General features: G+C 38.9%; 1 protein-coding gene across 3 annotated transcripts; it reads left to right on the top strand.

Annotated features, from left to right (window-relative positions):
* The first annotated feature begins 961 nt into the window (after positions 1–961).
* arih1 (ariadne ubiquitin-conjugating enzyme E2 binding protein homolog 1 (Drosophila)) lies at positions 962–13,820 on the top strand. Of its 3 annotated transcripts, XM_035157794.2 has the most exons (15): positions 962–1,429; positions 4,842–4,909; positions 5,006–5,153; positions 6,584–6,676; positions 6,764–6,819; positions 7,466–7,532; positions 7,687–7,793; positions 7,917–7,959; positions 8,085–8,156; positions 8,565–8,695; positions 9,153–9,210; positions 9,351–9,365; positions 10,716–10,976; positions 11,784–11,896; positions 11,979–13,820. In XM_035157794.2, the coding sequence occupies exons 1-15, from the start codon at positions 1,142–1,144 to the stop codon at positions 12,061–12,063; spliced, it is 1,605 nt and encodes a 534-aa protein (XP_035013685.1). In that variant the 5' UTR covers positions 962–1,141; the 3' UTR covers positions 12,064–13,820. The 3 variants fall into 3 exon arrangements, with proteins under 3 accessions (XP_035013685.1, XP_035013686.1, XP_035013687.1); XM_035157795.2 differs by lacking the exon at positions 9,351–9,365 and having other exon boundaries at positions 10,713–10,976; XM_035157796.2 differs by lacking the exon at positions 9,351–9,365 and having other exon boundaries at positions 963–1,429.
* Positions 13,821–14,341: the final 521 nt, after the last annotated feature.

The following is a 14,341-nucleotide window of genomic DNA, read 5'->3' as shown; positions in this document are numbered from 1 at the left end:
GAGTCATTGTCATTTAACTGAATTCATATAAATACTGAAGACACGAGAATAAAACTTGGTTAAAAAGTAGTAGGTCAGTAGCTGTTTGTTGTGTACAGCTTCATTTGTCATTTGTCTAGTATATGCATACATCTAGCTGATGCTTTTGCACCATAGAAGTTAATAACTCATAAAGAATATTTTGAAGTTGAAGGAGTAACAATAAGTCTATTTTAAATGTTCTTATGGATGTTAGTGTATTTAACTAAGAGTCCTTGGAGAATGCCTATGAGATCCTGTCATAAGGAAAATATTTGGGCCAAAGTCAACTCCTGATAGTAAATAAAACTGTAGACGGTTTATATGCAATTGGAAAGTAACATTGTGTGAGTCTCTCTTTGCTGTCTGGTAACACAAAAACACTGAATACATTTATTCAGCCTAGAGAGAATACATATAAAAAGGAGAGTGTGCCTGGTCCTACCATTCCGTTACCAAAACCTTTTTGGTATTTCCATCTACTTTGGTTCAATTGTAGTCAAATAAATTGCTACATGAGCAGTGGCATCTCTGTGCATCGTTGCTATCATGGAGTTATTCACCATCTTATGTAGAATTTAAGGCAAGGATAAAAATCTGCAGTTTTCCTTTGGTTTATCACAGTTTACACAGGCACAGTATCAGTCACACTGTAACTGGGAATACAGTCTTTGAGTTCTAACCTATCCATAGACACCAAGATCATGCATATGGGTCTGATAGAGGTGGAGCTTTTCTTGGTTTACTTTGAGTCCAACCCCCCGAGAGCTAACTAACTATCTAATAAACTTTCATAAACCATTATATATCTCATCTGCCTTAAAACAGTGTGGCATCCAAAGCAGCTGCCTTCACACAGTGTGGCAAGAAAGACAGCTGCCTTTAAACAGTGCGGGGCCCAAGGCAGCTGCCTTCACAAATCAGTGGCAGTTGGTGTTGACACCGGAAGTGCCTCTCGAGCTACCGCTGCCACGATTTGAGCTTGCCCTTACTGTGTTATTTTCGCTGCAGCTGAAAACAGGCTCGGATAATTTTTGGGTTTCTCGTATTGTTCCTCGGTCGACATCCCACACACCGTAGAGCCTCTGGTGTGCGTGTCGCGGGTTTGATAACCACCCCAGGAATGGACTCAGACGAGGGTTATAACTATGAATACGACGACGAGGAGGAGGAATGTAGCGAGGACAGCGCCGAAGAGGAGCCCGAGGACGACACCCTGGAGCTCGGAGAGGTGGAGTTGGTCGATCCCGTGGTGGCCGGTGGGGATCGAGACGAATGCGGCGAGACCGGCGGAGGCAGCCACGGTCCCGGCGAGGAGGAGGAGGAGGACTACCGCTTTGAGGTTTTGACCGCCGAGCAGATCCTCCAGCATATGGTGGAGTGTATCAAGGAGGTCAACGAGGTCATCCAGGTGGGTATTTTGTTGTGTCAGTGGTAGGAAAGACCGGGGTCCGGGCTTGGCTGAAGCGTAAACAGGCCGTGGACGTTAGCTTAGCCGTTAGCATGGCAGGAGTAGTTTACTTGCTGGAAGTTGGCAGCTTCAGTGACCCGATTTACAAAGGACAAAAATATATATTTTTTCCTAATATATCCCCCCGTTTGTGTGCGTATTCATTGAAACCAAGACGTGGACCACTTTAAATTTGCACATTAAAGCAACCATTTCTAAACGCATAGTGTTCCAGGAAGTAGTCTCATCCCTATTGAGAAGTTGGCAGTAACGGTTGCTAAGCTAATGATGGCTCGCAAGTTAGCTAGCTTGCTAACTAGCCAGCTGTAACGGTTTAAGTAGCACCTGGCTTTAAATGCATTACGTCTCCAATTAGGTCACTGCCAAGTCGTGCCGGATGACAACTGAGGTGTGTTAGTCGAGCAGATTTAAACTTAACCTTAAGAAATGTACAGAATCGAATGTCCGTGGACGTTATTCTAGTGTTGGACGAAAGGCTTGGTCATCGAGTTGGTTAGCAAGTTCCATGCTAGGTGACTTGCGTTTATGTTAACAAACTATTCCATGGCGACTCTTCTAGTAAAACGGCCGGATAGGTGGATCTTACGAACACATTGAAATCTGTTGACCATTAAAGATCAGATTTGAGGAAGGGGGGACTCAATGGAGTCCTTCAGGTTTGCGTTTACTTGATGCCTCCATTTCCTTTCCTTTAGCTTCACTTGGGAACAGAATAAAATGGAAAGTGCTCTTGATAAATCTGTCACTTTTTACCATTGCAAGAAATCACGTTGCCTTCAGCGTGTATTACATATATGTGAGTGTCCCCATTCACTAGGGAGAAGCCCATAGAAGTAGATTATATAAATTGTAAGTTCTGTGGAGACATTGCAGCCACATGGGAGTTATTTCTATAGCAGAAAGAACATACATCGTGATTCTGCTATAAATAGTATTTATGTGTAACTCCTTTTTATTTTCAGGTTTTTGCAACACTAACTAATAACTAAAATCAGATGTCTGTGTTCTAAATTAAAGTTGTGAGTGTGGAATATGTGACAAGATAGTTAACCTCACTTGAATGTTATTTTCTGGTCTCTTGTGACTGTGCATGTGAAGAGGTTTTGCCTTGTCTGAAAACGCTGTCGGGAAAGATAACTCAGTACAGATAAACATCACCACAAACTACAGCCCCTAAAAATGACTATGGAATTAAATCTGCACCTCACCAATTCACTACCAACACAAAATGTACATTATAACATTTATTTCAGTGCTGTCATATTGGATCAGTTTTAGCTTGGCGTTCCTAATAAACAGTCATTTTAGTATGCTGTCACACTGTCATACGTTATGGAGACATAGACACTAATGTCATTATTGTTTTTTTAATATCTTATTTAAACTCTAGATGTTTTTATTTCAGAAAAACTGAAGGCTCTATGAAGTGCTTTGAATTAGTATATTTCCTATTGACAGGTGCATAGTGAGAAAGTATTTGGTCATTTGAATTTATTTGAAGATTAGTTTTGATTATTTACAGGTTTACTGAGCTTCAACGCTAATAATCATTGGCAAATAACAGAAAACATTCAGCTGCAGCCTCACATTTTTAGCTGGCACTGATCATTGCTGTTGCTGCATTGGTTAAAATTAGAAACGTGCTGCTGGTTTGTTTTATCAGTTGTAACTAATCAACTCGATAACGGGCCTGAATTAAACTTGTCTGTTGTCAGTCTGTCTGCTCTCTGCACACAATTGTCTCTGCTTGTCAAAGAAGACACAACCACCAGACTGTTTTGTGGGTTCCAGCTATTCCAACAGAGTGACACATCTTTGCGTTTCACTTCATGTCACTGTCTGAGATGGCACTTTTCAAATATATATCATATCAACAAGTTAAGCTTGCAGACATACTATTTTCTGTGACAACACACAGAAGCTAGAACGTGTAGATGAGCATATGACAGCACTGACTCAGAACAATATAACATTTTTACAGAAATACAACTTGTTTTTCTCCTGATGATAATTTTTCAGCTTGAATGGATGCCACAGCGAAAACCACCAGCTCCACTCTCATCATTAGCCACACATGCAGGTCAAGAGTTAAACATAGAATTGAGTATTTGTGTTGCTCCTGAACTACGAAACTGGTGATAGGAGCACATATCTATTGTATCTCGGCAATATTATATGGACCTATAGAATATATGCTAAGGTACACCAATGCTCTTTTTGTGGTTCTTGTTGGCCAAGCACTTTACTAAGATACTTTATGTTGGGTTTTTCTTTTAATTTAAACTATCAGGAGAGAGTAGGTTTGTACAGTTAATGGTGTGGTCAATAACTAGTGGTGTGCATAGAGAATATGCAAATCCAGCACAAATCCACCAACTTCACTTTAAAATGTGCCACTTGCTAGCTGAAAATTTCCATTAGTGACTTTCAGCTGACTCCGGCTTCAGGTAGTAACTTCATTAATTCAGCAATATTCAGTATTCACTGCCTTCATTAGTGTTCACATAATAGAGCAATATGTTAAGCCACGTATGCACTGAAAATACGCTACGTACAGTGTAATGCAATTGTGTTTGTGACATTATCTTTATTTGCAGCATCACCAATATTTCAGGGCTGTACCGTATGGTGTGCTTCTGTAATGGTGAACCATCATATTAACATTGTAGAAACCATGCTACAAATACAAAATGATAATTCAAATGGAAATTTACTCAGGACTAGTTAATTTCAAACCAGAACTTGGGCAAAAATGGATCCGATGGAACCTTTTACATTAAATGTGTCCATTGACATGGTTCACTTTAGTTTTTTGTTGCACTTAGAGTTCAGAATTGCTTGACTTTCTATTAGGCTAATAGTACACTCCCAAAAAGTTATTTTTATGTATATTTCCAATAGACGCACGTACTAAGGCCTCAGTTTCTCGCTGTACTGTGAACAGAAAAAAGATATCTGAAACTCTACCCTGCAGGGAATACTTTTTGCGGATTCATTTAGAAAATGTCTTCAGATGGTATCAGGCGAGTAGATTGAACGTTATGTCACTTAAGAGGCTGTCGTTTGTGATGGTATAGCAATGTATTTTACTCTAATGAATGATGTTTTAGATGTTTGTTAAAGCCAAACATCATACATGGGTGAATCGTAATTTGAGAACTATTAAATCTACAACTATTATCGGGGATTTCATTGACTTCATTTATTGTAATGTTGGACCAATCTGGTCTAACATTAGTCTTAATCGATATCTGAATTTGAGAGAGAGAGATCATCATCATAGGTTCCTCTTTGGCAGTAGTTGAATGTAAATTTGGGTTTATTTCTGATCAATCATTTGTCTCTCCTTCAGAATCCTGCAACAATAACACGCATCCTTCTCAGTCACTTCAACTGGGATAAAGAAAAGCTTATGGAAAGGTATCAATCTCTGCATTAAAAAAATTTATTTGTTCCCATTGTTCTACTGTCTTAATGCTTTTTTTTAATTCTGGTTTGTTTTTTTCATTTATACAGGTATTTTGATGGTAACCTGGACAAGCTTTTCTCTGAGTGTCATGTCATTAACCCCAGTAAGAAGCCTCGGATCCGTCCTCCAATCAACACTAGATCATCGGCACAGGACATGCCATGTCAGATATGCTATCTGAACTTCCCCAACTCTGTGAGTCCTGTAATGACACTTGTATTACGCTGCAGGAGCTGAACGTGTGCTCAGTTGCAAGTTGTCGTTTTATGAGATTATGTTGAATTATTAGATCATTTATTTGTTTGTTTTTTTGGCACAATAGCACAAAGAGATTTGCTTTTAATTTGTTTAATTTAAAGAGTCCCCTAACTGGCGCATTGTCACAGACCTTTAATCTTATTTGGTTAGTTATGTGTTATTTAACCCATTATCTATTATGAAGAACCAGGATTATTGTCTTCTGACACCTGTGATATACAGATATCATGTAACTTAAAGGTAATTGATTTAACTCAGTATTCAATACTGTGGGTTAGATTTATAAACAGCACTGTGATTGATTTTAGTTTTCATGCTAAAAGTAAAGTATCAAAGTATTTTTTGGGCCTTTTTTTGACCTGCTTTTTCAGTCAGGGTTACAATTGAAAAATGTCAAGGCATGCCAGATGATAAAAATGCTTGAACAGTAAGTTGTTCCAATTGTAAGTAAAGATTGTTAATACAAAAACAATTCGGGAAAAACTGTGTTATAAGTGTTACATAACTGTTGGAAAGTTTAATGCTTCTATTTCCATCTCACTTGGAATTACTTGAACAGCTGTTTAGTAGCAATGCTATATGATTTCAGCAGGAAATAGCAAAGGATTGTGTTTCTACCAATCATAGCAAATGATTGGTAGAAATTATAAACTTTATTGAGCCAGCTCTTCTCCACTCTGTGCCACTCACTGCTACATCTTCCATGTACACTCAAAATTGGTTTAAAAAGTAATACAAGATTTTATGTGGACGTCGTCAAAAGTGCAGGGTGTCCATTATCCATGGGTACATGCAATACTGTAATGTATGAACAGGTGGAGGAAGTATAACTGTTGAAGAGGCATTCTGCTGGAAGTCACAGTTTTCATTAACATATCTATATTCATGTGCATCATGTTTTGAAGCACATGGTTCCCTCCAATGACGCACTCCTCCCTGGGAAACAATATTATTAAATCCTTTATCAGCAGAAGAAGCTTAAAGGTCAAGGTGAAAACAAATGTATGAGTGTATGGTTTCACTCATATAATACAGTGTATTATCTCAACAAATGATTCATTCATGAAGGAGCAGGTTTAGTGTATTAAATATTAAATTGTCAGAGAGAAAGCAGAAAATAATTATCCCACCCTTTATATTTTACTAAAATAGTTTTACATTGGAGTTTGTAGCACATAGAATTATCCATTTTTGTTGTAAAAACAGTTTGTGAAAACAAAGCTGTTTTGTTAACTCAAGATATTTTTTCTTTCAATAGCATCACTCTGACTATCCTGGTCACCAAAGTTCATATGCTTATAATCATGTGTCGCCTTGTTTGTCTTATCTGGAATCTCACTAGATGCTTCTCTCCTTCTCTCTTACAGTATTTCACCGGCCTGGAGTGTGGACACAAGTTCTGCATGCAGTGCTGGGGAGATTACCTGACCACCAAAATCATAGAAGAAGGAATGGGACAGGTACCCACTGAGATTTACTGAGATGTATTCAGTCATTTAAGTAAAAGCTGTCTGACTAATGATTTGCCTCCTTTGTTTTCTTCTCAGACCATTTCTTGCCCCGCTCATAGTTGTGACATTTTGGTTGATGACAACACAGTCATGTGAGTATCTGTTTTGTGCTTGTATTTGTTCCTATGTCTTTTTTTCATTTTGGTCAGCAATAATCAGCACGGGAACATTAATACGATTGTCCTTTAATCCGTCATGCTGTTTTACAGGAATATAAACTGTAAATTGGATTAATTTGAACCTGACATTTCTCTGTCTTCGATCAGGCCACTGCTTAACTGCTTCACAGTACTTATGTTCAGCCTGTTGTCCAAAGAAACGTACCTCCATATTGGAAGCATGGACACTAATCTCATGTACCAGCTTTTAAGCTGACAGTAATTGTCTTAGCCTACATTCTGATCTCACAAGCTAGCAAGAGACCTAAAAGTGTTTTCACTCATCAGTTAAGGGTGCAACATGCACTGACACACATGTTCCCCATGTCAACATATAATGTGCATGTTGTTCCAGAATAAGTAGCCTGCACCCAATCTCTTAGTTTAGTAATAATATAAAATGTGTTGTTGGTGCAATATTAACTCAAGGAAAAACGAAGCCCTAACAAAACTAACCCTAACCCCTTTTTTTTGTTTGTTGCATTGCTGTTAAGAAGGTGCAATGTGCATAAAAGGTTTTGATCAGTTATCCATTTTCTGTAATGAAGACTAATTGTAATTGATTTTACTTTTCTTATAGGCGCCTCATAACAGATTCAAAAGTGAAGTTGAAGTACCAGCATTTAATTACAAATAGTTTTGTAGAGGTAAGCTTTGATTTGTTTTTCCTCCTTGAAATGGATATGAAAACTAAATTTGTTTTTAATTATTTTGAGTCATCAGACTATCTGTATGCACAACTTGTAAAAACATAGCATCCATGAAACAGAGTTTATATACTGTCTCATCACTTCTTTCAAGTGCAATCGACTGTTAAAGTGGTGCCCTGCGCCAGACTGCCATCACGTTGTCAAAGTCCAGTACCCAGATGCCAAACCAGTGAGGTGCAAGTGTGGTCGTCAGTTCTGGTACGAGAGCTTGTTTTAAAACATTGTGTATTAAACTATTGTGAAATGACTAACGGTACTTGACTGTCGACCATTTAACAGTGATTTTTGAATTTGACTTATTTTTCTGATCTGTTGTTGCAGTTTCAACTGTGGAGAGAACTGGCACGATCCTGTTAAGTGTAAGGTAAGTCAGCAGAGATCTTAGCACCTTATCATCAGAAATATCTAAACTATCTCTTCATCTTGAGTTAAAATCAACATTTGCTGTTAACATGATTATTTCCTCTTTTCATTTTATTTATTTTGTAGTGGCTGAGAAAATGGATTAAGAAATGTGATGATGACAGTGAAACTTCAAACTGGATTGCAGCAAATACTAAGGTATGGAATCAACAAGGTCTGTTAGGTTTCCTCAGTTACTGGTTCATGATTGTAGAGAATCCATGCAATGGAATCAGAGAAATTTCAATTGTGGCAATACTGAAATGAACACTAAGGTGTTTTTAAAGGTTTTAAATCATGTATTACAGTCAAATGACTCGTTTGATTGAATAATGTTCCCAGTTCCAAGCTACTAGGCCTTCATTAATGTTTTGGTCAAAACGTCAGACTTAGCGTCTTTAAAAATAAACATCTACCGTCTTTTAAGTAATTTTTAAGCATTTCTCTTAAATTCCTCTTTGCTTTTAGTGTTGTATATGTTTTATTTTTCCAGTTTTTTGTGAAAAAGAAAAAAAAACTTGCTCTCATGCAGCGATTTACAAAAATCATGATCCCCTCTCCTGACAGGAGTGTCCAAAATGCCATGTGACCATTGAGAAAGATGGTGGCTGCAATCATATGGTTTGTCGGAACCAGAACTGCAAAGCTGAGTTCTGCTGGGTGTGCCTTGGTCCATGGGAACCCCACGGCTCAGCCTGGTAAGAACTGAGAGCTTAGAGAGCAAATTAGTAAATGACTCTTCCCATGTTGGATTATACTTCAAGAAAGTCTTGATGGTGGCATTGTCACTTAAATTAAGAGCTTTAACTTTTTTTAAGTATGTGGAAAATAGATGATCGTAGGATATGTATATCCTTCACAGGTATAAATGCAGATGGTCATGCAATTTTATATCTTAATACATAATACATAAATGTAAACCAAGGATATGGTAATCATTTTTTCTTCTCCATCATAATTTGCTGTCAGCCCACTGTGGTTGTGTAAAACATGCCAGGAGACTGCAGGCCTATTTAAGCATTTAAGGAAATATGGTCTGGCTGGACTTAAATGAATAGTCAGCCGCTTGGCCAGCAGCCACTGTTTATGGAAAGCTCTCAACAGTAGCAGTGTGTGTTATCCTGCAAAACATTTTTAATGGTCGTATTGTTTCAGGTACAACTGCAATCGCTACAATGAAGATGATGCCAAGGCAGCCAGGGATGCACAAGAGGTAATTAATGATCCTGAAAATAATATTGAAAACATTAGCATACTGTTTATCTTTGATGTATATTTGCTACATAATCACTTAATATCAGTGTGCAGCATTCAGTCTTATTAAAAACATGTAACTTCCATTTATAAACACAGATGCAGCAGCACGCTGCAAGTATTGTTTCCATCCTTCTGCACTGGCTCACACGTGCACATTCATACAAGAAATCCAGAAGAAATTTATACAATTTGATAAATTCCAAAACAATCTGTTTAAATTCATCAGCTCCTTTTGTACAAAACATTATTACAGTGAATGCTGCTGTGTTGGCCTGAAAATACATTGATGAGCCACAACATTAAATCCACCTGCTAAATATGTAGGTCTCGCCAAAGTACCTCTGAACTGTCAAAGAATTGAATGCACAAAATCTTTGAAGGTGTATCATAGTATCAGATTTGAATCTCGTGAATTTGGAAACCTATCCAATATCCAAGCCAACCATTCCTGAATAGTCTTTGCAGAGTGGCAGTGCAGGTTATCCTTGTTTAAGATGGATTTCCTTGCCATGAAGGGGTTTAATTAGTTTGAAACAATGTCAAGGTGGGTGGTACGTGTCAGGGTAACATCCACATGAATGCCACTACCCAAGGTTTCCCAGGTGAACATTGCTCAGAGCATCACGCCGTCTCCGTCGGCTTGATCTTTTTAGTTTTTTTTTTCCCATGGCGCATCCTGTTGCCATCTCTTCCTCAGGTAAATGATGCACCCCGACGATCCACATGATGTAAAAGAAAATATGACTCATCAGACCAGGCCACTGTCCTCCATTGCTCAATGGTCCAGCTCTGAGCGCAATGTGCCCATTGTGCACAATTTCGGTTGTGGACTGATTTGCGGCTACACAGTGAGCTGTGATGCTGTGTGTGTTCTGACTGCTTTCTATCATAACCAGCATTTCTGCTACAGAAGCATTTATGTGGGATTTGACCACACAGGCCAGCCTTCCCTCCCCATGCACAGCAATGAACCAAAGGCTCCCATGACCTTGTCACCAATTCAGCAGTTGTCCTTTCTTTGTAGTCACTTTTGGGAGGTACTGACTGCTGCGTACCAGAAACCTCACTCTACACCTGACAGTTTGGAGATGCTCTAACTCTCATCTCGTGATCACAATTTGGCCCTTGTCACAAGTTGTTCAGCTCCTTACTTGCCCATGTTAATGCTTCCAACACACTAACTATAAGAAATGACTATTTACTTGCTGCCTAATATGTCCCATAATCAATATTGGTCACTTACTGCTTCAGTGCTTTGTGTGTTGTGGCTGAAAGCATAAATGTATTTTACATCTTCAACAAACATGGTTAACTATCCCACACTGATAAATTATGTATTGCCTGAAATGTTTGCATTATAAAATCTAGATGTTTAATTATATATTGCTGGTTATCCAGTACCTGTGAGCTAGACTGGAGTAAAAGTTAAAATTTCGTTCCATACTGTTTGTGTGTGAGCAGCGATCCAGGGCAGCCTTGCAGAGGTACCTATTCTACTGCAACCGCTACATGAACCACATGCAGAGCCTGCGCTTCGAGCACAAGCTTTATGCTCAGGTCAAGCAGAAGATGGAGGAGATGCAGCAGCACAACATGTCCTGGATTGAGGTGCAGTTTCTGAAGAAGGCTGTGGATGTGCTTTGCCAGTGCCGCTCCACACTCATGTTCACTTACGTCTTTGCCTTCTACCTCAAGAAGAACAACCAGTCCATTATTTTTGAGGTATGAGCAATATAATATTTTTAAATTGATAAGATTTATTTTAAATCTGAACTAAGCCCTGATTTTATACCAAAGAATCTGACTCAAAACTTAACAAGGAAAGCAGAAGCTTACTCATGTACTTTAATGGGCTGGAGGAAGCATACAACGTTTGATGATGTAATCAGTGACATCACCACACAAGGTTTGAAGTTGAGTGGTTGTCGAGTGAATCACTAATTGCTTCCAGAGCTTTCTCTACTTATAGTTGGGCACAGTAATGAAAACTATTATATATATATGACGACACTCTTGCTTCAGTCTTTTGAGATATAATTTTTTCAATTTTGGTCTAGCTCCGATTACATTTTAATATAACAATTGTAAAACCACTTTTCATCACACAAAATGTAGAATTTTGCTACAAAGCACAACACTATTGCAACACATAACAGAAGATATCATCCTACATATTATTAGGTTATCTTGCCAACATTACCTTTCTTCTAGTCTTATTCACACACACACTCTTGACTCATTTGATCCAGTCCCAACATTTCTTTGTACAGTCATCATTTTTAGACGGATTATACCAGGATGTTCTGGTCACATTTCCATTCATGGTTCTGCTCTGGCAGCAGATCTACTCCACTGACAAAGACCAACACAGTCAGATGATTGTTGGGGGGGGGCAAAAGGGAAGAAATGGGCCCACGGTTCCTGTAGTCTAAGCTGGGCCTTATGCAGCACATCATGGATTACTGACATTTCTGGAGTCTGTGTTGGGACATAAACCAATATTGCTTGTCACTTTTTTTGTTTGAACAGAACAACCAGGCAGACCTGGAAAATGCCACTGAGGTGCTGTCTGGCTACCTAGAGCGGGACATATCCCAGGATTCCTTGCAGGATATCAAGCAGAAAGTACAAGATAAGTACAGGTCAGTGAAGGAGGAATGGTAATCCATGTCGTCCACTGTTTGTGCATTCTTGGACTAAAATGAGTGTCTCTTGTGTCTGTAGATACTGTGAGAGCAGGCGAAGAGTGCTGCTACAGCACGTGCATGAAGGCTATGAGAAGGACCTGTGGGAGTACATTGAGGATTGAGGACACATCCCAATGCAACGGACTCTTGAGTATCTTGACAAACTAGAGCGCTGATGCAATTTAACAGGGCAGCACTGGCCTTCTGCCGCCTTCCTTTGGCAAAACAACCACTTTTGCATCATTTTTCCTGGATTTGTTTAACAAAATCTTAAAAGTAAATTATATTTAAATAAAAGGTAGAGTAATAAAAAGAAAGTGTACTACAGTATTGTTAGCAACAGAGTGGAGTCTTGGGAAAGCAGAAAATCCATCTTAAACAAATACATCTTTTTGGCTTGTATTGTAACACCTGCCCTGAACTATCTTATTTTCCTCAGTTTTTTGCTTGTGAATCTTTTCTGTTTTGATTTTGACTTTTGTTTTCCCATTAGTGTGAAAATGTTTTCAACACAGCTTTAATTGTCCTGGCCATGTCTGCTATATGTGGTGAGATCCTTGTCTGGGTGGCTGAATGTTAAGAGGCTGATTGCAAAGGGGCAAAGACATTTCAGGGGGGTGAGGAGAAAAAAAAAATCATCAAAAGAACAAAATAGCAAGTCTGTATTTTTCAATTTGTAAATAGTCCATATGCATGGAAGTTAAAGAGCAAGAGTGGCACGTGTTTGCATAATTTTGAAATTTTGAAATATTTATTCTTTACCAATATTGATGAAGGTGTACTTGCCACGTAGGTTGAGTCTGTGTGATCCCTCCACAGTTTGGTCTTTGGCAATAAGGCATTCGCCCTATCATCCTCAGTCTCTTCAGAGCGGTGCACAAGTAACACCTTATCAGTGGATCTCAATGGGGACTGATGGAAAGGATTTCTCTTAGTTGCCAAGTGATCAGATAAAGGATTCCGTTTTACAGTACAAAGGAAAGGATGTACGCACCGGTTCCGTGCCCCTCTATTCTAACCGTTTGCTGTACCCTCTTAGTTGTTGTTAGAGGTGTTTAACATTTAAGATTACTAATTATTTGCAAGAGCCAAACTGAGTGACATTCACTCTTTTTTTTCTTTTCTTTTTTTCTTTGCTTCTTTCGTTTTCTCTCTTCCCAACATGGCTTGGAGTAGCCCTCTTAAAGCATAGCTTGCACCTTGGGGATTGAAGGAAGGTAATACGAATGTACTGACAGCACAGCTTTGTAGTGCGGCTAATTGGGCTGGATCACTGTCAAACAGGGTCAGGCATTTGCATTACTCTTGCAGGGAAGACTTGGACGGGACGGGGCTGACGATGGCCGCGCCTCTTTGAAGCGATCTCTAGCCTTGCAGTGAGACTGAACATTGCTTTAAACAGAGCTACACAGATGGACTTGCGTGATTCTTTGGCAGATGAGGAATATAGGGCAAACTTTCAAAGGTTGTAGGACTGTTTTATAACGCTGATATGCTTTTGCATTAAAGACTGTATTTTTTTTTTTCGCACATAGATTGAGGATTCAACATTGAAATGTCAGTGCCCCTCCAGATTTTGCATTGTTCTGTGTGGTGGTTGCTCTGGTTGTCAAGCTCTCTGCTTGTGGATGCTCGTCCATGTCTCTGGAATATGGCAGTCTTCACAAGATTGACTGGAGGGGACATGTATACACAGGCACTGATACAAGTCAGGAGATGACACCAAAGTGTCAGCCATCATTCAAACACATCCTTTACCCCAGTTTCCGATCTTTGGGGAATTCTCTCCCAAATGCTTCTTATGTGTTAAAACTCATTATTTTATCCTAGCAAATTATAAACTGTATTGTTTATTTGAATAAATGTCATGAGAAATCTCGTTTTTGGGAGTACTGTGTGAGTCATTAGAGTAGGTTTGGTCTCAATCATATTAAGAACTCAAACATCCATGATGCATTTCTGCGCTATGTATTTTGCGACTTAGTGTTCTACAGAACTAGATAGAGCTGTCTTCCAGAATAGCGTAAAAATTCAATTGGTAACTTATGGAATCATTCAGATTTTTAGGCTAAAATGTTTGCTTGTTTTGCACCACTTTTACTTTGCAGATTGTACCATAAACAATCAAGTGGTTGTTTGTTTGATGTCACTTTTTTGAATTTATTTTGTCTCAAGTCACAAACCAATGACACGAGCTGAATGGATGATATCCAGAAGATGGGCTCTTTTCACTAATCTGTCTTGCAGGTAACACAGCAGCTATCGCACCATCATTAGACTAATACGCTCTCCAGGGCTCGCTCTGTTTTCATTGTGTCTGCTAGTATATAATAAACATGTCATAATGATTGAAGTAACAGAAGAAGCAGCTACTTACATTAATCTGAGACATCCAAAAAC

This window comes from Hippoglossus stenolepis, chromosome 5, assembly GCF_022539355.2.
Source record: "Hippoglossus stenolepis isolate QCI-W04-F060 chromosome 5, HSTE1.2, whole genome shotgun sequence".
Classification (NCBI taxonomy): Eukaryota; Metazoa; Chordata; class Actinopteri; order Pleuronectiformes; family Pleuronectidae; genus Hippoglossus; species Hippoglossus stenolepis.
Note: the sequence above shows the minus strand (reverse complement) of the source record. Positions and strands in the feature narration are given on the sequence as shown.